At 37.3% G+C, this 25,342-nt stretch overlaps 1 protein-coding gene across 2 annotated transcripts in view; it reads left to right on the forward strand.

The window, feature by feature from the left end:
- Positions 1–25,342, forward strand: part of thsd4.L (thrombospondin type 1 domain containing 4 L homeolog) — a 353,548-nt gene that overhangs the window by 166,304 nt on the left and 161,902 nt on the right. For both annotated transcript variants that reach the window (XM_041586755.1, XM_041586754.1), the window contains one exon: positions 5,876–6,012. In XM_041586755.1, coding sequence (XP_041442689.1) covers positions 5,876–6,012 — 137 coding nt within the window. The remainder of the gene's footprint in view (positions 1–5,875; positions 6,013–25,342) is intronic.

A 25,342-nucleotide genomic window follows, 5' to 3' on the forward strand; every position in this document is an offset into this window, starting at 1 on the left:
AAGGCAAACTGAAGACTGCTTCCATGATGGGTTTTCATTACCGGTACATTTTCTTTTATTTGCCTCCTGGAAAAAAAAAAGCTAAAAGTGGAGTTACGAGCACAGCACTGAATATTAGGGAAATGTTTGATTTTAACATCTAAGCAGCTGCAATACTGTATATGAAATACTGTAAGCTAAAAATAGCCTGAACTCTCCATGATTTAGTAACACATATAAGTAACACTGCATAGTTACATGCATAGCTAGCATAGGTAACATAAATATATGCTCCTCTTTTATTGTTCAAAACCACTTAAATGTGTGCAGAAGCCAGGTTCAGGCTTGTATATGTAGGCATGTAGATGACATCAGCAAGACCATGGATAGCATTAAACAGTAACTTATCATAGCAAATAATAGCTGTATACCATATGTTGTTCTGCCAGTGGTGGAATATTATTGGGGCTTTTAGGGCAACTGCCTAGGGCTCATTACTCTGAGGGAATAATCAATTGCTGCCTCTGCCTGAGTGTTTTCTGTAGACAGCAGTTATTAGCAGACATGCCCAAATAAGATTTCTGCACTGCGTAATATAGGTGTTTTTTCTACTGCTGAAGGCAGTTCTTTCTTTTGCATTGCAATAAAGTGAAACATAGTCTTCTTTGACTGTGCTTGGTTGTGGGATAGGCGGGTGTTTTTAACATATAGGCACTTGAGGTCCTGTGCCTATGGCAGTAGCTTTAGGGGGAGCCCTTGGATGCCTATATGGTAAAAAAAAAAAAAAAAATTGCGGGTAAAAAACCTACTTCCCCTGCTGTCAGGTGCTCTCCTCTAAAATCTGGTAGCAGAGGTGATGTCATATGCATTGCAAAGAGTCTGTCTGAAAACATTCACATACAATAATGATAAGTGGGAATGACGGGCATTCGGGTGCAGATCCCTAATCTCCCTTAATCTACTGTTGTTTTTTATCTAGCTGTCACACTCACACAAAAATTTTCTACTGTACAGCAGGTGTAGGGTTGTTCATATTATTTCAACTTGAATTTCCATACCATTTCTTTAGCAGAATAAGAATGTCACTCACTTGTGTGTCTGCACCCACAGTCATTGCATCAGCCTGGTTACAGACACACGGAGTAGATTTCTGCCCCAATATCCATATTCATGCGTTTCCACACTGAAATCCGCTCCGACACACAAGCTGGCATATGCCAGTCTTTGAGCTGTTATTCAGCCTGTGCTTCTATGCAGGCCAAGAAACTGCCCCATATGTCAGTTCACTTAAATTCGCAATGGAAATTGTATTCATCAAACAAAAAGTTACTTTGAATTTTGATAACTTTCATCCTAAATTATAGACGTGGACTGGAGTGTCAAATGCCCAAGTTCCTACTGTGTATCTATTCTATGCTTCGCCTACCTGTAGCTACAGCTTTGGGCACCCAGTCCCAAATGGGTCTAATTAAGTTGTGGCACATGATGATGTGATTATGTTTAGTATTTTTACTTACCACTGCAAATTTAACTGCAATCTTATACATAAAGAATGTTTTAAGAATGACATTTGGGAGAATGTGATACGTTTCCTTGGTTTTACCTCTGCAGAATGTAATTCTTTGTTCCTTGATTGCTTCATGTTAAATCTTCTTTCCCTTTATACAGTATATAATGCCATATTATGCTTTTTACATGATTAACTGCTCTTTAATACCAAGGAAGAAACACTGTGTATAAATATTTACTTTTCAATGAACAGTGACAATACCTCTGCTAACAGGAGTAATACTGGTTTGAAAGCGAACGGAAGGGAAATGCTGCATATTCATCACTCCTAATATTTTACCTTTTCCAAGACAATGAAGTCAGGAAAAAGCTGATTTTACTGAAAAATATATCCATCAACATCCCTGTAATCCTATGTAATAATGTTAACCTAGACAAACATGGTAACCTGGTCTAAACTGCATGACCACCTGACTGCACGTGTGGTCCCAGAATAAGCAATTTATACTATTGTACTTTGTGACTGTACTACTGAAGGCCAAACTGCAAAACCAGGGTGATGATGGCCTCCTACAGGTATGGTACAAGTATGGGACCTGTTATCCCAAATGCTCGGGACCTAGGGTTTTCCCACATATGGGATCTTTCTGTAATTTGAATCTCCTTACTTTAAGTCTACTTAAAAAGTAATTTGAACATTAAATAAACCCAATAGATTTTGCCTCCAATAAGTTATTATATATTTGTTCAAGTGCAAGGTACTGCTTTATTAATACAGAGAAATCTAGGAGTCTAAGGGAGATGGACTTCCTGTAATCTGGAGCTTTCTGGATCATAGATTTCTGAATAACAGATCCTCTAGTCTGTACTATTACATCTGTTGAATATACATTATACTTTTGGTGTATCCTACCACAGAATATTAAGGTATATATTATGGTTATGGGACTCCTCAGTGACTTACAATTTCCTTATATTTTGTAATTGTGGTACATTATTCGCTGTATAACAAACAGCCGTGCATTCTACTGTAAATGTCCTGTAAATGGCTTCTAATCTCACTGCACCCACTCACTTTGATCTACAACTTAAAATATCAGTGGGTTTGTAGTTCAACATCTGCTGGGCAGCAGTGATTTATAGATCTTATAGCCTACAATGTTCAGGGTTTGCTAGACTAGACTCACAGACCCACAATTATGATGCATTTTAGAAGTGTAATACACTGACCCTGTTTTATGGCACTTAGATTTAAGATGCATAACTCCTGGAATACAAATTATTTAATTCATGTAGCTTTATGTAATACTTTGGGGATCAATTTTATGAAATAGAACTGAATCTAGATGACAAGTTGTAATATCAATTTAATGAAATAAATAAGACTGTAACCATAAAAAGGGTTTGCAGCACACTGTACATATGTACTGAAATTTTTAGTAAAAGAAGTATACTGTGTATGTAAAAAAAAAAAAAATCTCGGCCACATTTGTACAGGAACAAATCTTCACCTTTGATCTATATTTTTATATGTTTATTTGAAAGCTGTAAGTAACACTGAGAAATGTATCCAAAGTTTCTTATACATACCCTGGCCAGCTGCTTTGGAACCACTCTAAAGTTTACTGGTGCCATCTAGTGTGAGTTCATGGTCACTTCATTAAGTGATGGTAGAGTCTATGGTGTCAGCAGATCATCTTTTGGAAATTACATTGCGATTGGTTCTTTTTTGCTACATGATAGCCTTGTGAATGATTCCACATAGCTAGGTCAGAAGGTTGCTTATGTTGGGAACACAACATTTCAGTGTATTTTAAATTCTTTCGATTAAGAAGTGGGTAGTAGAAGGTAGGAAAAAACCCAATGGGCCCTGTCAACCTAGAACTGCACTGCCAAAGTAAATAAAGAGGAAGGCAGCAAAAGGTACGCGATGAAGTGCACACGCACGCTGAAGGAGAATGTGCAACTTCTTCAGGGCGACTAATTTACCCGAACTGCCTCCCACTGGCTAGAATCTAAATCGCCGGCGGGAAGGCACTCGGAGTGCTTAGTTTTCCGAAGCCGTCCAAAGTTTCCACGTAAGGCAACTTTGGACGACTTCGGAAAACAAAGTGCACCGATTGCCATCACGCCGTCGATTTACATTCTAGCCGGCGGGAGGCAGTTCGGGAAGATTAGTCGCCCCTAAGAACTGGAAATTTGTTGCTGGGTGACTTATCTCCCTGAATCTGAGCGTGTGTCTCTGCCTTTAAGTGCACCTACTGTCAAAAAAATATTTCCCCCTCCAGCCAGAGGACTAATCCACGAGTTCCCTTCTGGTGCAAGCTGCCATGATGGCACATAGTGTCACAGCTTTTTCTGCACATAATGTCACGCGCAATGCGCAAAATGAGGGAGCTGGGAGACTTGCTCATAATGCTTATGCACGTCAACGAACATGGCCTCCGGCACTAGGAGTTCCCTCCCGTTGTGGGTGACTCAGTACTGTCAGCCCTCTGGGGTTTACCCTTTAAAGGATTATAAATGTAAATGCAAATAATGAAAACTTTTTATGCAATGTTTCAAACCTTCACATTTTTCACACCAAATGAAAGTCTCTGTGATGGGTTACAAATGTAGTAGAAAGTGTGTAACTGAAATGATGGCCTCAGTACATTTTGTATAGCTTGTTATATTCAAGAAGTGGGCTAATTATTCTCTTCCACTATAGCTATTATATTTGCTATTTTTTGAACAAGTAGGTTTGAAGGCAGAGCTTTAAGTATGCTGTTCCCCCTGTAAAGAGAATGTACTAATAACTGATCCAGTTCATAGATTAAATTCCAGTAGGTAATGGTATACAAGTCAAAGACTTTTTTGGGTGCGTCAGGTGCAAGGACTGAATTCTGTCTTGGATAGAATGTTGTAGGCTAATAGAATTTTCTAGAGAAAATTCATTCAGATGGACAATAAATGATTATTTCATGTGTCTGTAAAGCCAGACAAGAATGCAAAACTTTTGTCTAGTTGTTTCTGACTACTGCTGTAGTCCACATATACATTGCATGTTCTACATAAAAACATTACTGAACTATAATTATTAATAAGTGCTTTACTGTGGGTCAAAGAGAGGACACTGTAGTCATGACTTGATTGGCTGATTCCTTCTTTTTATCTTCATTCTTACAATGTTCCTGTGATCCTTTTTGGACATTTTACATATACATTCTATAAATATAACATGCATTTAAGCTGATTAAACTGCCTATAAAATGAATGTTTCTTTGTCAAGCTGGATGTAGGGTGAAAGGGAGAAAATCCTGTTAAAATACAGTAATTGGTATCATAAATAACCAACTCATTGTCTTCATGTAGGTATTATTTTGGGAAAATTATCAGAGGGTGAGGTTTTCATTTATATGGTTTCTCTTGGACTAAACCTTGGTGCCACCAGAAAACATTACAGATGTGTCCTGTGATCCAATGAGAAACTGGTAATCTAAAGAAACCTATTTTAGCATTTGAAAATCATTGTAAATCATTATGCCCTGAGATGTAATTCTTAATGTTATTGTTCTTGGCACTGAGAGAGTGTTTCAAGGTTTTATAGTATAAACACAGTATAGAAGATAATGAATTCCTAAAGCCATTACCAACTGAAATTACATGGTATTTTCAATGTAAAGGTTTATTTTTCTAACTGTCTGACTTATACATTTACTGAAGAATCTGTTCTCATGAAACTTGCAAGTTACTCATGCACTTAAATGCAAATATAGAACACATTGCAGCACTCATGGTTATACCAGAACTTGGTATGGATAACTGCACATTCCGTGGGCCTGTTAATAATACAAATACTGTATATGGCAAAGTAAATGGTACAGAAGTTTACATAATAATATTTAAAATATAGGATTTCTTTTTCTGTTATTGCAAAGACTATCACACTGGCAGATTTTAAACCCTATACGCAAATGTACACTACAGATTATAATCCATCGATTAAATATGCTTTTCCCCAGTCTGGGTAAAGAGAATCAATCAGCCTCTTCCAAAGAATATATATATATATAAATCAGCCATTATCTGCTTGATGATTTGTGATAATCCAAAATCTTAGCTTTTCAGCAGCAGAGCACACTGAGCATATGCAGTGTTAATGTCACTACTAACAAAATCCAAGATGGCGAGCTCCTGAATCATTTCTGTCATAGAGATGCTGACCCTTTAGGATGGGTCAGGAAGTTCAGTATATGAAAAATGACACTTTCACAATCCACAAGTCAGATGCATACAATGGGCACAATCTAGTCAGTACTTGCAGAAAATATTCCATGTGATGTTGCTTAGTGCATATATATTGAAGGTATTTTAGCATTTTTACTAAAGTGTTTTTTTTCCACAGAAAAAGGTGCACTAAAGTGTGAGCTAACTTGCAGAGCTGTGGGCTACAGGTTCTATGTGAGACAGGCTGAGAAGGTTATAGATGGAGCACCCTGTGACCACAATGGGACAGCCATTTGTGTTTCTGGTCAGTGCAAGGTAAGTTTTACTTATTTACTGAAATACTTTTGTTTTAACTTTGAAGAAATGTTACAAAATGTCATATCAGAGCAAGATGAGTATAATCCACTATATGGCAACTCGTAGGCCATGTGGAATGGACAATTACTCTGTCCCCATATAAACAGATTAATATATTCATTGGGTGTCATTCGAAGGTGCATACAGGTCAATGGACACATTCCACAGAATTCTACAAAGAGAAAAAGTTTGTATCGATTTTGGGTTGTTTTGTGGAGAATTATGTGCAGAATGGTATATGTAGGGGCTACATTAAGAAACCAGCTGATATATTTAAATATATTCCATCCACCTAACTGCACAGACATAACTTTCAGTGTTCTTTTTCTCCATGGCTTTAAATCATTACATAGAGCAATGTTAAAATTCGTTAGAAGCTGGACAGCCAGTATAACAACAAACTAGGGTAAGCTAAGAATGACTGGGGGTGAAAAGTAAAGCAGTGGGGGTGAAATTATGAAAATTAAGTGTTTCATTTCACTCTCTACTGCTCCCTGACCACTATTTGCTATTTAAATGCTATTTTGGGCCTTTATTGGTGATTCCTGTGCAAGTTGCACCAGACATTTCTTAAAGTGCACTTATATATCATAAATAAATGGCTTGAACTTTTAATTACATTTTTGTTATTTTTCGGAGAAAAACTCACAATTTTTGTTTGTTGCTACCCCATGGACTGGGGTGAACTGTGAGTATATTTTCTCCCCTTACTTTCATTGCCCTTGCTATTTGATACTAATCTATAGTAGTGCTGCTATTGGCAATTTGCATCAATTTTGTTATTTCACTATACAGTATAATCTGCAAAATTAATTTAAGATAAGCATCCGGCGCATGTCCACCTGTCACTGCTCCTAATGTTAAAAAATGGAAAGTGTTTTGGCTGATGCAGCAGGAGATATTATTTTACTGAGCAAGAAAACTGTCATTTATTTTCATATTCAATAACTGTTTAGTATATTGTCATTTTACGTGAGGTTAGCTGTAGTGAAATTCTCCCACTATTCTCAAGTGATACGCTTCGTCGGTGCTGCCATGTTGTTTTTTCTGGGATCTAGTGCAAGCATAATATTTGAGGCCTCCTTGTAACATGTTAAAAAACATTATCCCATAGCTGTAGCCATTACATATCTGGCCTTTCCCACGAAATATAAAGAACTTAGAAGATATCAATAATGCATGCTTGGAAAGAGGCCTTTTCTCCTTTTGTTTTATTTTTTAAATATACAGTATATCTGATCTTTATCAGTTGGCAACAAACATTAAAATATATAAATTTTGATCAGTATTTATGAATAATGCATGCTTGGAAAAAGCCCTTCCTCCTTTTTTTGTAATTAAACAATATCTCTGATCTTTATCAGTTGTCAACAAACAACATTAAAAGATATCAAGTTTGTTCAGTAATTATTGATTTGATCAAAGTGGCTGATTGACTGTATCTGCCAGTTGGACCTCCATATTTGAATTATGTGCAATCCAGTAGCGTTCCCAAATTTTGATAAATCTGCATTATAGAATTGTGTTACTGCAACTTCTCTCCTTTCAAATAGAAAAGAAAAAATCACAGGCATGATCAAAGGTCTTCATCTAGTATGGATAATGGGAATCACTGGGCAAGTGTTCTGTATAGGCCCTGCCTTGGCCAGGGGTGACAATTAATATGAAGGGTGTTGGCTAAAGTGCAATATCTATACACGGGACGCTCTCATCAGACGAGGAAAAGACCGTTCTACATAAATAAAATTCAGACTGACATACATATACACAAAACATCTTGAGTCATAACTAATATTTATCATTTTACACTGAATAGACCATAAAGTCAATAGAAGAGAAAAAAAACTCAACAAAAGAATGAAATGGCCATTTAGTAATATTTTCACTCTAATAAAGTTTTGGCAATACTGGTTTCTTTCTGAACTGGCTGAATAACTTCAGAACAGTTAGATTTGTTCACAAGGGAGTCGTTTGGCAGGCTGTGACTGGTTGTGTTTTCTTTCAAACATAGTTATAATTCTAAAAAAATAATACATTCATGAAATTACCCTTGCAATAGCTGCATTCCTGCTGGAGGCTGGACAATACTGTAAATCATTACATGATTATTATGTTGTGCACCAAGGAAGTACTTGTCCTGCCCTTCAGGCTTTTGAATGCTTTGCCAACTGGTGGGGTTAAATCATGGCATTCCCTTCAGACTATACTGTTTTTTTCTTGCTTTTGTGTGGGTCTGTATTGTATTTGCAATAATAACTTGAATTCCACCAATAGGAGGAACCTGAGATTTTTGGCAGCCTGTTTGTGATTATTTTTCAAGATGCTATTTTTTTTTTCTTCTGAATAGCGTGACCCCTTGCAGCCCTGAAATGTGTGTTGAATTTAAAATGTTTTAAGGAGTAGGAACCAACTATTGTCTTCCAGATGATCCTTAAAGTAAAAATATACTGTATATATATATGTATATGTCTGGTTAGGGTGGAAAAATAGGATGATCCATAATTACTATTTCTTTTAAAAGTAGAAATAAAGAAGCAGAAGTAATGCATATATATGTGCTGGGGAATATTTCAAAGTTATATTAAAATATAAGAAGCAATAAGAAACAATAAGGAGACAATTGAGAACTCATTGGTGAAAGTATTTATTTTCTGCTACATAAAGACTTTTTATGATTAAAAAATGACCTTTCCGACACAATTCACCATGCTTTTACCCATTTACTTCATGAAGGACAGATCATGTCAGACATAACTGTATGATGAGGTAAGCAGGGACATAAGGGTTGTGATAGATGTGATGTACTTCTGTATGGACATTTGCTCTTGAAGCTTGGTTGTAGTAATTCTGTCTGCACATGGATAGGAAACTGGCTACAGGATTGTGTACAGAGGGTGGTTGTTAATGGTACATTCTCTACTTGGAGTAGGATTCCACAGGATTCTGTATTGGGCCCACTTGAATTCAGTTTGTCTTTTCCCCAGAATTCCAGTGTGATTATGGAGCGCACAAAACTGTAAAGTGATACACCAATATAAACACAAATTTGTGTTCATTTTTGCCAAGGCTAATTAACTCAGAGCAAGTCGACTGCTGCTATTGATGTAACATGCTAAAGGAACCCTGGATTTACTGGCAGGTTCAGGCTGCAGGTAATTCCAGGATTCCCTTGCTTCAACACATGCAATTGTCAGATCAGTCTGGAGGGCATTTGCATGCTCCTCATAAAGGTGTATGTCATGATGCTAGTACTTTTCCTGAATTTAAAAAAAAACAACAACTTTACTCTTCTATATATGGTGAGAAAAAATATGTTTAGCTAGAATGAAAAGAGAGAGAATATTAGTTATTTTGTTTACTGGTACCGTTATATACTTATTATTATGAGCATGTTGGTTACTATTAGAAACAGCCTTGTCATAACTTTGCTGTCTTTCTCATAAAGTGGTTTTTACTGCCATCTGCTGGTCACTGGTAGAAATCTAGTCTACCTAGAATAAAGATTGCTCTCACTTTTTCAAAGTAAATCAAGCTGTGATAAACACATTATGAGGGTGGAGAGGTGACTTCCAACATCACAGTGACGCAAGACCAAAGAAGAAACTGTAAAGTAGAGTCTAGAGTAATGTGAATTGGGTGAAAGTTATGGATCTGAATATTCCAATGATTCAGATATTGAGTATTGTATATACATATCATTGTGTCTGTCAGATTACTGATCTGCAGACATTGGCAACTGAAGTAAAAAGATATCATGAATGATATTATCTCCAGCAGAACAATAATAATAATAGTAATAACGATAACTAATAATAATAATCTTGGAAGCCACATGTACATCAATCTACTGAAACATGTATATGTGTTCATCACATTATCCTGTTGAAGTGTTTTTTAAAGGAGAAGGAAAGTTGTTTAGCACTTGGGGGTGCCAAATGTTAGGCACCCCAAGTGATTGTATATACTTACCTGAAACACCAGGCCGGTGCTCCTATCAGCAGAAAACTGCACCGGCCCGGGGTTATTCCAACGAGCACCACAGAGCGGTCCTCTTCCGGTTTCTTCTTCGAATTTCCCGGGGCAGATGCATGCGCAATAGAATGAAAAAGCCAACTTTTTAGTTTAAGGTCGGCTTTTCAATCTAATGTGCATGCACAGCCATGTAGTTGAGTGAAAAGCCACACTTTAACAAGATAGCCAGCTGTCTTACTCTACTTCACATGCGTGGGCCCCAGGATTTTGAAAGTGTGCCAGTTTTAAAAACAATGGTACTGATACAATCTATAATATTCTATGTCAGTATCACTAGTAAAGAAAGACTGCAGTTTTTTTTTTTTTTTTTTTTCAAAACTCCCCATAAGCAACCCCTGGACCAATGGTACTTACCTTTCAGAGATGCCAGCTCAGATCTGAAGGAATCTTGGCCATGCCCTGCCACAGCCCTTTTGGGTGATGATTCCATGCATTTCAATAGAGCAGGTAAGATTCGGTGCAAATTACTGAGTAAGCAAAGGACCTATTACTGTGGGTGGTTGGATTAGTTGGGCTTAAATCAGGGTAACTCTCAAAAATTACAAGGGAATTGACTCATCTGCAACAGCTCTGAGGAGAGAGAACAATTCCATTGGTCATGCTGGCCTGGTGTATTCCTTTCTTATACTGGAATACATATCTATATATTACACAAGCTTATTGAAGGGATGCAATGCCATCAACTTAATGTGAGCAACAGAACCAGCATTTGGTATTTTATCTTCCTTTCCAGTATCATTTATGATGGTCTACTTTCCAGTATCATTTATGATGGTCTACTTTCCAGTATCATTTATGATGGTCTATGATGACTTTTGTATTGGCGCATGCATAGTGTGCAAAGGGGGGATCTGGTGCCTAGTGAGGATCTGTATAAACTGTTACGCATTTCATCAGAAACCTTCAGGCATTACAATAAATAATTACACAACTATAAATACCCTCCTATCACATAATGTAATGGCACACATTTAACCCCATCATACCTAGGGGCCTATATGTGGTTGTGTTATAAAAAAAAGGTAGCAACATTCGCCACACATCACCAGACATTGCTACATAAAAATGGTGTACTTTATTTATTATAATACATGAATTTCAGTGAGTCATGTGACAGAAATGACATCAGCTTTCTATTGATTTTTTGAAACCGTGTACCTCTGGACAAACCTGATGTAACTGTAAGCAGCTGCTTGAAAATGCTACGGGAAAATATGGCGTCATCCATGAACATCTTTTCCTAGAACAACTTCCTGTGGAACTGACTTGCTGCTTAAAGGGGGACTGTCTCCCAGACATAAAACTGAATAATAAGATTCCTTTTGAAATTAATTATGAAACACATATGCTACTTTTATTAAAATAAAGCTAATTACTTTAACTTTCCATTTTGCACTCTCACATTTCCCCTCCCTCCTCACCATCTAATTTTGTAGCCAGGGCATGGGCATCAGGTGCCCCATTCTGGTGAATAAAGAAAAAAGATCTCATGATCAAAGCTTGCCTTAGTAACAGTGTTCACAAAATTGCTTGATGATTGTGAAGTCTAAGACTAAATTTATTCATATAGTGTAAGTGAAGTTTATGTTGTGTGAGTAATACCATAAAATAGAATTTGGAATATTTCTTGGTGTGACAGGTCCCCTTTAAATTGGATTATGCAAGGTCTGAAGCAGTCAACAGTAAAGGCGTTGAATTTGGGTTTTGGATGTCGTAGAAAACAAGATAAATTTGTAGTTCTTTTTACACATGTAAAAGCATCAGGCAAATACTTTAATGGCAAACATATAAATAGCATTCAAAGATAATGTTATGATGGATATAAAAAAGGTTATTTTCCTGTGTCAGTATCTCTTTAAAGGGAGCAGATTTTCCCCATTATAACTTCATGTTTTACAAAAATACGAGATGACCATCAAAATTGGCACCCCTTTGTGTGTATCATTTACACATGTATGGTCATAAATATACTATTCTTAAAGTCACTCACGTGTATCTCCCCATGGTATTTATAAAGTTGGGGAACTTCCTTTTCTTCTCTACATAGACAAGGGACCAGTGAGTCTGCTGAGCTGCTGAGCTTCTCAGTAAGGGTATTGGCTGAATTACAAGTATGTGACCCCCAGTGTTATATGGCAACTGTCCCTACTATGTAGGGGCTGTCACCATATCTGCAGAAAACTGAGGAAAGTCAAGCCTTAGCAAGGTAGCATTTTAGCAAGGTAGCATTTAGTTGATGGAGTTTCTGTACAGACTGAACTTGGTGTTTAATCTGCCCATCAATAGCTATAATAGTTACATTAAATAGACTTGACAGCCAGTGCTATCTTAGCCCGACAGGGCATGTGTTGTCATTTGCAGGTTTTTTTTTTAGTTATTTAACATTTATGATTATAGCCATACCTGCCTTTTGGTATATTTTACTGCTAATGAAACTCTCCAAGTTGTGTCCTGTGAAACCTATTAGATGGAAGAAATGCTCATATAAATACAGGTATGTAACCTATTATATAGAATGCTCAGGACCAGGGGTTTTCCGGATAATGGATCTTTCTGGAATTTGGGTCTTCATACCTTAACTAGAAAATCATGTAAACATTAAATAAGCCCAATAAACTGTGTTTTTTCCCAATGAGGATTAATTATATCTTAGTTTGGATCAAGTACAAGGTACTGTTTTATTATTACAGAGAAAAAGGAAATCGTTTTTAAAAATATGAATTATTTGTCTTAAATGTAGTCTATGGGACACGGTCATTCCGTACATATCTGTACCAGATTTCTCTGCCTCTCCTACTTTTACTTAGGAGAGTTCCCAGTTTTGCTTAACTGCCAGCAGGTAAACACCCAGATTATAAAAGAATATAATAAACAGTGTCAGGAGAGATTACACAACTGTATTCTATAGTGTTTGTAGAGTTCTAAAAAATATTTAGGTTGCTGGTAACTTGTATTGTACATTCAGTAAAGCTAGTTATTTTAACATTTGGTAAATCTACCTTTTAGCCACATGGTGGCACCATTTACTTCTTCCATTAAGCCAGCTAACGTGCTGCTGTGGCGATATTAGTAAAAACAAAATATTCATTTAATATGTATTTTGTTGAGAAATTTTATTTTTCTGCATTTGAAACAGGGAGGTTTTTTAAAACTATGTTTTCATCCATGATTAAACAATATGTTGCTGTGCTGTGAATTTTTAAACACTTCATAATGACTTCCAGTAAAGTAATGATTAATTAAGGTTTTAGACAAAACAGGGGCATAGCTAAGGAAGAAATGTCACCAAATTGTATTGCATAGTTTACAACATGATATATAATAATATCATTTTGAAATGAGCGTGTACAGAATGGTCCCTTTGTTGGAAATGGTGATTTTGACAATGTGGTAAAGAACTGCTGCGGAATCTTGCATTCAGTTTAAAGATAATCTGAATAAAATTAGAAGTAAAAAATCTTGTATGGTTTCAGATGCTGTATAGCTTTTCCACTGCTATTTTAGGAACCATCTTATTGCATTCCTTTATACTGTGATAAGCAAATTCAAGTCCAAGAGCTGTAAATGTCATGAGATTGATTGTTTATAGTTATGCCAGAAAACTCCTTCCTTCCCTTCAACAGATATATTCATCATTTCTATATATAAAGATCCATCTCAGTCTGGCGTAGAATCATTGTTTCTGCTTATGTAAGTGGCAGAAAGATTTCCGGCACTCAGTTATTGTGGTATTATCTCTCTTTTTTTTTTTAAAGTTTGAACCACAACGTAAAAAAAATAGAGTGATTTGGGGTTTTTTAAATCTGCTTTATTTTACTCCGCTACTATGGGCTTATACAAAGGTAATAAAGAGATGTTGATCTTATGCCTAGGAAGATGTAGGACAGAATGTTTTAGCATGGTTTTGATTTAGAGCATACCTATATAATTATATCATTGTACAAAGGCTCACAAAAAATGTTCTATGATTACAAGGCCCACTCTGACTTTATAAGCTGTAGTTAGTGAACACTAGTGCTTAATCATAAACTGGTAATAATCATGCTATGTAACTTGCTATGTAAATTAGCTACGGTATTATTTCCTCTTTAGTAGGTAATGTATTATTTCCCTTTAAGAGAGTGTCTAATATGATCATCTAATCTTATTTCAGATAATGGCTGAAATGCAAGTTCTTAGGTTGATATATGTCAGGAAAAATCTGATGGCACTCACAACAGCAAATGTGCTAAATCCTCTTTGTGTTTTATTGAGATCTCCACATGTTTCGGGGTTCCTCCTCCTTTCTCAAGTGCTCTCACAATTGTAACACATAACACAGGTAGGTGTAGAGGTGAAAACCCCTGCTACATGATTAAGTGACATGACATTAATTCAAAGGCCGGCAATTATATTATAATAAGCGAATACCTTTTAAGTGACAAAGAAGTGCTAGTTTCTCGTGTCATGGTTGCAGCACACAAGTTCAAAATCATGAAATAAAAAAACATATAAGTCCATAAAACTTGTGGCTGTAAATATAAACATAAACAAAAAAAAGCATTTGCATATCCCCACTGGGTTTAACCTCTAGTCACAACTTATCCAAATTACATCATTTTTCAAAAAAGCAAGAGAAATGAAGATGTTCATTTAGTCCAATGGGAGCCATAGTGTTGTTTATCAATCCACATAGTTTCTTTTTGTAACAATATCCGATCATAATCACCTTCCCTAGGGGGCACCCCACATCAACTGTTTATTATTGTGGCCTTGTAATTAAAAATGTCTGCTCATGGGTGTAACATGTTTATCTTTCTACAAATCAAGTTATTGATTGTCTTTTTGTGTTCACCAATCCTTAATCTGATCTTCTTGTTTAGTTTTGCCGACATACACTTTACCACAGGGGCACAGGACAAAGGTCATACCTGGGTGATATATATATATATATATATATATATATATATATATATATATATATATATATATATATATATATATATTTGTAGTTGTGCAAGTGGCAAAATCACGTAACCTGTTGCTACAACCCTTGGAAGGGTGGTTAAAGCATTCATCCTTAATTAATGTTGTTACAACACCCACATGATAAACATGGGAATGTAGCCACTGTTGGATTGCCAAAGAATGTAAGTTGTTTAATTCTAGGCTGTAGCAGATCAGCTTTCTTTAATAAATCATCCAGATTGTGAGCCTTCTTATATGAGAGCTAATACTTTATCTTTCAACAAGGATGAACTACTAGGATCAGTTATCTTTGTCCTGACTTCCAGTTTAATTTGTCTTTGGCGGTGAGCTACAATCAAGTTTATATTAGGGGCAAGCCATTTACAACAGAGTAAGCTTGTTTTATATACAGTAGAGTGTATGTGTTTCTTAATTGTAATGAACGTGGATGCCCATGCAAAGCACAGTATCAGTATGACCGATGTTCCTAAATGCATTCTCCAATTTATTATACTGTAGCGTAAGCAGTTCTTTCTTAATTCATCCAAATATCAGACTAAATGAGGCATGACTAAAAGCTCCTTAATCTTCCAATACAGGCTGGCTAACAGCTCAGTGACCTCAGATGAATGTTTATGATTGGATGTATTCCTTCACTGCCCTGCCAGTGCTATTAAACCAAAAGGAGAATAAAAACATTTTATTAGAGGACATAGGGTGTGCTTAAAGCCCATTCCAGAGAGTGTCTGTATTTCATCTTGTCAACCTTTGTGCCCACAGATGTGTTTCACAACATCCACAAATGCAACTAATAGTGCCAAGTGTCGCCTGTAAAATGTTTTTCATTGGTATTGTGGGTGAGCTAAGGTCACTGTCTTCTGTTGTGGTCATTAATGGAATAGCATTGACACTGCACTTGAGTGGGGGGGAGATTTTTAAGTTTGTAAAGCCCCTCCTACATCATTATAGACGTTTTCTGCTTAAATGCTTATCACTAAAGGAAGCAAACATGAAAAAAAGGAATAATTTGCTTCTGGATGTAAGCATTGTATCTCTTTAGTCAACCATAGTCCCAACTTACATAGCAGCTGCACCATTGCCCTAGATTCACATATGTTCTGTTTGACTGCACTTAATAGGAAGTCTTGGGTTTTAGAGAAATGATAACTTTTATACTCACAATGTCCAGTTCTTTTGTAACAGATATAAAAATGTCACACTGACTAAGTCTAAGGGGGTTATATATTAAAATCTAAATGCTAAAATCTCCTCAGGCCGGGATTTGTGGAAATGCCACCAAGACCCGGGCCTGGGGCGGCAGGATTTTAGGGGGCGGCATGCTGACCACCCACACCCACATTGGTTAAAAAAACTGGGGATGTACAGAAAAAAATACATTTTTTAAATTTTCTGTGTGCAAATACCCATTGCTCCAGTTCCAATGATGAAAATTTGCACAAATACAGGGGAGGAAACAGGGGAGGAAACAGGGGAGACGAACAGCAGTGGACCTAGGGGCGCCCACTATGTAAATCCAGCCCTGTATATCCTGATGCTGCAAAAAAGCCAGAATCTGAAAATCCACCATCTTAGACCTGTTGAGGTCCTGTATAAGAAAATGGGAGAGGTATCTATCTCAATTTGCAGTTTTCATGATCTCCTGAAAATCCGACTTTTTGGGGCAAAAACTCAAAAAATTAGAGCGATTTGTGGTAAAAAGACAGAAAAAATCTCAGCTATTCAGGAAAAAAACTGAAAAGTTTGAGCGATTCAGGTTTTCCGATTAGAGTGATTCAGGTTTTCCGATTAGAGTTTTTTTTTTATTAATTAATAAGCTAAAATCTGGCATGGGAGTGTTGTTGTTTTGTTTGTTTTTTTTTTTAAATAAAATATGAGATAAATTGAGATTTTAGTAAATAACACCCCAAGTGTCTAAAATTGGCTTATGCAAAGTAGAAAACCAATATAAACAAATAGCTCTCTAGAATTAACCATCTGTATCTTGTTAAAGCAGTGCTATTAATGATGCCAGCTATCCATACAGTAGTATTATGCTTACTCTGGACTGACCAGCTTGCAAATTGTTTGAAATACAATACAGTGCCTCAGATATTAACCCAGACTTGGCTAACCATAAGGTACGAGTTTTATTATTTGTTGGTTGCTGGATCTGAAAGTTAATAACAAGTTGAGAAATGTGTTTGCTATTGTTACAACAGTTACATATAGTAGAGTAGCTATCACAGTATAAGTATGAGATCTGGCATCTGGAATTCTTGGGATCTCAGCTTTTCCAGATAAGGGATTTTTCTATAAATTGGAGCATTTTAACGGTCTACTAAAACCTGTAAATATTATATAAACCCAATAGCATTGTTTTGGATTTGGTTCAATGTACACTGTTTTGTTAATACAGAGAAAAGGGAAATCACTGAAGGAAATAAAGAGTTGTTTGCCTAAAATGGGCTCTATAGGAAATGGCATTCCCATATTTTGTAGCTCTGTTGATAATGGGTTTCTGAATATTAGATCCTATATAAAATAAGACTTGAATCTCTTAAATTCAGGCTTGAATGCACTCGTATATGTGTGACAGCTTATGTCTCTGTCTTTCTCTGTGCTTGCTAAATGCAGAAACATTGTTTGGCAATGATGGAGCAGTGTCTCTTTTACAGTTTGTAACACTTTCAAAACACTGGTCAGTACAAGAATGCCTCACAAGTACTGCGGTACAGCAGTGCACTTCTCTTTCAATACCCAGCTATTATTTACCTTCACCGTTTTCATATTAATCTTTATAAAGGTAGAGAGCCCAGTGGTTTCCTATGCGTGTAATGAGGTCTGCAGCACCCAGGCTCTTTTCTTTAAAACAAGGACATTCTTTCTTATGGCTGAATGCTAAAGCACTGGCTTCCCAAGGTTTGAACAACATTAAAATTTTTTATAGAGACTCATTTTAGTTAGGCTTCATATAACAGAAATTCAGCGAGCCTTGCAGGAAACCCACATAGCTTGCAGGTGACTGGCTTTTTTATGATACTTATTCCCAACATAGCCTGATTTAGGTTACATTTATAGTGCTAAATTAGTTTATCGTATTCAATTTCAGCATTTAAAAAACGTTCCATAAAGTGAGGTGTACTCAGTGCATGAATATATGCATTAATATCACATTCCCTGGCACTGTAGCCTAGAGGCCTTTATAGAGGTTAATAGAGGTACAGAAATAAAGAACCAATAGGCATGTTTCACTGCTGTGAAGTGGCACTGTATTGACCGAAATATGATGAATATATTTAACACTGTCTAAAACAAGTGTATTTTACTCGAAAGATATTATGTATGAAAGTTCCTGCAAGCTGACTATAATTCTTCATAACTTGCAGGACTAGATTTCAATCTGAAACACCCCCTGTTCCTTCACCATGTTCACACTACCACCAACTCCCACAGATCTCCCCCCCCCTGTGCTCGCACCTAGGGTTGCCACATGTCCAGTTTTGACCCAGACAGCCTGGGTTTTGGGAGGCCCAGGCCTTTGTGGCCTTATAACTTGCCTGCATAAGGGTAGTGCTTCACTGGACTTCTATGGTAGTTAACTGACACTATCTTGAAAGAGTAAACAATATGCAACATAACCCTAAACTTCAGTCAAACCCACATTTTTAAGACCAAGCCCAGTGATAATGAGAACGAGATCCAGTGATAACACATCCCAGGGGTATAAGGTAGTCAGGCAGAGCAGCCATGTGCTCCACCACAGAGAAATAGTGTGGGGGTAGCATTCCCCAGGTGACACCCACCTTAGTTTTGGGGACCACTGATAGAAAACATAAAGGTCCTATTACTTATCCCTGAGAGACTTCGATTATAGAGGATCTGTGTCACACCAGTATACATCCTATTGGTGAAACTACACCTGCATGCTGTGTGTGAGTATTTAATCCTGCCTGTTCTTGTCTTAAATCTATTTGCCTCAACCATTAAGTGTACCAAGGAAATAGCTTTGCTATCAGTACACCTTCAGTTTGGGGTTAAGACCCACTAGTGCCCATTTCTTTCATTCTTTCTACAAGTTGTACTGTCACAGTAGCAAAAATGATTTTTCAGCAACAACACCTTTCCTCCACACACTTTCAGGGAGGGCTCAGCTGAGAGAGAGTTGCATTGCTCTAATGTTCATTTCAGCATCTTAAATGGAAATCATCCCTACAGGTGACATAGAGCTTCAGAGTTATTCACAACTTAGCCTCTCACAGAGGCTTATAACACTTCACGCCACTGGTTTAACAAATAGCTGATGTAGGCTCTTGTAGGTAACTTTGTACCCACAATTGATGCTTGTTTCATTTTTATATTAACCGACTTGGTGTAATTGGAGTTAGTAGGACCCACAGCAACATTTCATTAGGGTCCCTCCTTTGAGCAAAAGTGAATATTATTTTGCTACATACATTAAAAAATGCTTAACGTTCTATAATCCCAGTGCCTGCTGGGTTTGCTTCCTCTGTCAATAATTCCCTATTTAGTTCCTTATATTCTCTTTTGATTATAAACATAATATTTCTCTAATATAGATGGACAGATAGATTGATAGATTGCTTATTCCCAGCATGCTAATACAGGGCATGAAGCTTAATCCAAATGCCCATGTTCCTATATATTTAATACTGAAGGTTGAGTAACAAACAAAAATTGTAAAAAGAATCTTTAGCAAAAACTTTGAAATGTACATAGTTAATGAGATGCACGCGGAAGCCTGAGGGGATACCCTGCTGACTACATTGAACTTGACAAGCGTACATTACGTTTAATGTGTCTGTGACTAGCAGCAGGGTATAATTATACAAAGCAAAAACATGGAGGCAGTTTATTATGGCTGCAGTTATAGCACTCTGGCAGTAGTACCCAGGAGTTCTTTTCTCTCTTTGCAAGATTTATTTTTGACAGTTAAAAATCAACAAACTTGTTCCTTGTCTTGAATAAATATTGCAGCAAGACCCCCTCCCTGGTGACAAAATGATAGATCTACAAAGAAAGTGACTTCTAGAATGCATTAGCATACTTTCCAAATGTGTCACTTCTACATCCTGTGTGTGAATAATACGATTTACAACTATTGCCAGTGTACATACATCAGGGATTCATTCTCTTGATTAAAAAAGAAAATCTTGATGTACATCCCAATTATTTTGTTATAACGGAGGTTTTTGCCTCTCCCTCCCAAATATTCCAACATGTATAATAGTTGTATAGAGCTGGACAAATTAAGGTCAGTTAATATTTGTCCAAACCCCTGGGCAACCAGTTCTCTCTGCTCCAAACAATCAGTTGCAGCATTTCCTCTTACGTTTGATGACTCCTAGATGCACCAATTATATGTTCTTTTTTTGTACAGGTAACTCGTGTATGATCATACTGGGGAAAAGTCTTTCTGGGGTCTCACACAGACACACACTTTAATGCCATATAGTTTTTAAAGGATTGACTGAATTTTCTCAACAAGGTATGTGAGGGACATTGTATGCATGGCCTTCTCAAGATTGGCCTCTTTTTTTGCAATATATATGTGCATAGATAAGGCATTCAGCCTGCCTGTACCTTTTTTATTGGGTTTAGGGGTTTGTCACAGCTTAGCAGGAATTCCATAGGAGGAATACTTGCCTGGGGTGGATGGGCTATGTCTCTCTCTCCTTAGGGTAAGGTAATATTGAATTTTGGGGTTAAGTGTTGAGTTGTAAATATGTATGTGTGTATATAAATTTGTATATATATCCAGATTGATCCTGCAATGCCCCAGTTTTAAGTTCAAGGATGAAAATGTTCTGACTGCGGGGCTCAGTTTACCTCCTATTGCTCTTGTGGGAGCTGTCCAGCACGACAAGTAAGACCAAAATGATTTTTTGCTTTAGACTGGAACTATACGATGCGTCTTCATCAGATTTAACTCGATGAGAGGAAACGGATGCGACGAGACTGATGCATCGAAAGTAAGGTAAGTAATAGAAATGTCGGACCTTGTCGATACGTGCATACTACATGACACGACTGTCTGATGTGAACGCTGCACGTTGCTTCTTCATTGGACAGTCGTGTCGGATGCAAGCAGTGACAAGGTCCGACATTTCTATTACTTACCGTTGTTGGGATGTGAGTTCTTCCTGCATTCATCAAGGATCAGGAGCCAGCAGTTGTTGGAAGGTTTTTTTATTTCCAGAGCAAAATGAAACAAAAAAACAAAACAGAAGAAAAGTATTTTTGCTAACTTTTAACAGAAAGCACTGTTCCAGCTCCATATACAAAAATAAACAGGGTACTTTGCAATTACCTCTTTTCAGGCAGCCACCCTACACTCAGACTGCTTGCTCTGAGATCAGGACTTCTCCTAAACAGCATTTTGTATGTTACTTAAGTATGTAAGTCTGCCTTTCCCAGCAGCCCATGCTCTTAAAGGGATACTGTCATGGGAAAAACATTTTTTTTCAAAATGAATCAGTTAATAGTGCTGCTCCAGCAGAATTCTGCACTGAAATCCATTTCTCAGAAGAGCAAACAGATTTTTTTATATTCAATTTTGAAATCTGACATGGGGCTAGACATTTTGTCAATTTCCCAGCTGCCCCAAGTCATGTGACTTGTGCTCTGATAAACTTCAATCACTCTTTACTGCTGTACTGCAAGTTGGAGTGATATCACCCCCTCCCTTTCCCCCCCCAGCAGCCAAACAAAAGAACAATGGGAAGGTAACCAGATAGCAGCTCCCTAACACAAGATAACAGCTGCCTGGTAGATCTAAGAACAGCACTCAATAGTAAAAACCCATGTCTCACTGAGACACATTCAGTTACATTGAGAAGGAAAAACAGCAGCCTGCCAGAAAGCATTTCTCTAAAGTGCAGGCACATGACCAGGGGCAGCTGGGAAATTGACAAAATGTCTAGCCCCATGTCAGATTTCAAAATTGAATTAAAAAAATCTGTTTGCTCTTTTGAGAAATGGATTTCAATGCACAATACTGTTGGAGTAGCACTATTAACTGATGCGTTTTGAAAAAAAACATGTTTTCCGATTACAGGATCCCTTTAAGGATCAAAAGCAAAACCACATTATCAGCTTATAAGAAAAACACATTTTTGTTTACATGTGACCTGGGTGAAATGACTAACGCTGGCGAAAATTCATCAATGTGATGTCATTTCGGAACTTCGCTGATTTACTAACGTGCGCTGGCGTAACTTCGCTAGTGAAGGAGATAGACTCTAGCGGTACTTCGCACCCTAACGCCAGGCGAAGTTGCGCACTGGTGAACTACGTTAATTCACTAAGATTGAGATTTGGCTGAACGTTACCTCTTGCGCCAGACTTGCCTTCGCCAGCTCGTACCAGGCAAAGTACAATAGAGTAGATAGGACTTGGTCAAAAAATAGTTGAAAAAAAAAACGCTCAAAAAACGCTGGTGTCTTTTACTTCTTACAAGGTGATAGGCTGAAAAAGATCGTAATTGTTTTTTGAGGTACCCGGCTACCCCCCTACATTTCCTAACATTGGGCACATGTGTAGGGCAATATAACAACTCTCTTTTATTTTATTTAGGTTCCCTGGTCTTGTGTAGTTTAATGTATTGGCTGCAACATATACAGTACATCCATTTAACTTTAACTTCCCGCCGTATGCAAATTAGCCAACACTAGCGTAACTTCGCTTTGCTTGCTGCAGTAACGCTAGTGCAATTTCGCAAGCGTTTGGCACCCTGGACGCAACTTCTGATTTTCTTGAATTAGCGTTGTCCTGGCGGATCCGTGCCTGGCGAAGTGTTGCGATGTCAGCGAAGCCGTTGCTGGCGCAATTTCAGAGGTAAGTTAATTTGCTCCATTGTGTAGTTCCAGCCTTAGTCAGTTTATATTTTTATCTATGTTATATTGCAGTTTGATGCTACTATTGCTAATTAAATCACCGGCAATACTCATCCATAATACTCTTTCACCTCACTCAACAAACCAAAAGCCTCATCTCCCTATACATTCTCAATTAAATGCTCCTCTAATGACTGTAGACTTTACTCCTTCCTCATATTCATGCCTACAGGACTTTACCAGAACAGCTCCCTGTAGAATTCAGTACCTAGCAGCATGAGACACTCCCCTACCCTGCAGATTTTTTAACTTTTATACTTTGAGTGTATCTTTGAGAAACGTGGAAGGCAGCCTGCCAGCTTCACATTCATCTATAATGTTGGTGAGGAGTGAATTTAGAATTTTTGCACTATATCTCTTTCAAAAATGACTACATGACTACATATGTATGTATGATTTGCCCTTGTTTACAAGAGACAATTAGAAGGACCATTGCTGCTTGTGTTCTGTTGCCTTTTGATATATGAAATTTTAATAACCACCTGCTGTTGCCTAAGGCACTGCTTGCAGCTTTGTATTTGATGCCAAACCCAGAATTTAAAAGGCAGTAAGCTGTGGTTGGTTGTAAAGTGTGACTGATGGTTCTACAAGTTTTTTCATGTGTTTTTCCTGTGTCTCTGTAGTGTTAACATTGTAATATAATTTAATTTGGTTGCCTCCGTGCCTGTGTGCATTAGTTCAAATTTCAGAATCAGTCAGTGTCGTTGGAGAATAAAAAGGAAAAAAATAACTTTATGCACTCTTTCAGCAGACTCTGCTCGTGGCCAGCACCAGAAATGTTCCAACACCACCCTAAAATTTTCAGCAAATAATGACAGTCATATATGCAGTTATTTGCAAGTGTGGTGTGTCAATCAGGTGAACACTTTTTCAGTTTCTTCTTTTATTCAACTGAAGTGTGAGGATTCTCCTTTGCTATTAGTAGAGATGCAATTCTTACCGGACTAATAAATATATTAGTAAATTCTGTTCCTGTTTATAAAATGATATGCTCGTGTGTCTCTTGATATTTTATAAACATATTGTCTGCAGCACAAGGGATGGTTTTATTTATTTTTATCAATGCAATTTATATACCCTATAATCTTCTGTGCTCTCTTATTTTACTGAATTAAGAGAGAAGGCGTACACCCTCAAAATTAGAATGTGGGGTGCTAATCCATAGGAGACTCCGAATCAGGGTCTCCAAATTTAACTGCTAAATATAATCAGAAATGGATAGCACAACCAGTTAGAATTTGTTAAAAAAAATTATTACAAAAAGAAAAAAATATAACAAAAACTACAAAATAATTACAAAATAATATTAAATAATATAATATTTGGTGAGCCCAAATATTGGGCTCACCAAATATTATTTTGTATTTTTTTTTTTTATAACTGGGTTTGCTATCAGTTTCTGGTTATATTTAGCTCTTTTTTTACTGGTCTGAATGTTTATCCGCAAAAGCCTATTCCATAAATACAGCCAGGTTCTTAAGTCTCTTTAAAGTCAGATTTGACAGGTAGGCCACAAGGACCCTCTTATCCATACAATCATTATATTGTCTGGGCCTTTACCATGGCCAATTCCTGTATTAGAAAAGAAACTGAAACTGGAGGAAAGAGAAGAGACAAAATGAAGGCGAGTGAAGTAAAGAAATATCAACTTAGAGCAGTGGTCCCCAACCAGTAGCTTGTGAGCAACATGTTGCTCACCAACCCTCTTGATGTTGCTCCCAGTGGGCTCAAAGCAGGTGCTTATTTTTGAATTCCTGGTTTGAAAGCAAGTTTTGGTTGCATAAAAACCAGGTATATTGCCAAACAGAGCCTCCCGTAGACTGGCTATCCACATAGGGGCTACCAATAGCCAATAACAGTCCTTATTTGTCACCCCAGAAACTTTTTCATGCTTGTGTTGCCCCCCAACTCTTTTTAATCTTAATGTTGCTCACGGGTTAAAAAGGTTGGTGATCCCTGACTTAGAGGGAACAAAGAGAGAGGGGGGAGCAGCAAGAGGAGAAGAAAATGCATACGACCAGAGAAGAACAGAAGGAAAGAAAAAGAAGTTTGTTTGAAAAAGGAATGAATCTACTTTGCAGAGTTTGGGCCCTGACATATAATAAAAAAAATGTATAGCATATATTTAGTGATGGGCGAATTTATTCTCCAGGCGCGAATTCGCGGCAAATTTGCGCGTTTCGCGGCGAATTTGCGCGTTTCGCCACTGGCGAATAAATTTGTGAAATGGGCGCAAAAAATTCGCTGGTAAAAGTTCGCTGGCGTCAAAAAAAAATTTGTCACCGGCGTCCAAGAAAAATGAACACCGCCGTCAATAATGAGACGCCGGCGCAGCGAAACGGCGCAAATTCGCCCATCACTACATATATTAACTAATGTCCTGATTGTTGCGGCTC

The sequence above is a fragment of the Xenopus laevis genome, chromosome 3L, assembly GCF_017654675.1.
Source record: "Xenopus laevis strain J_2021 chromosome 3L, Xenopus_laevis_v10.1, whole genome shotgun sequence".
Lineage (NCBI taxonomy): Eukaryota > Metazoa > Chordata > Amphibia > Anura > Pipidae > Xenopus > Xenopus laevis.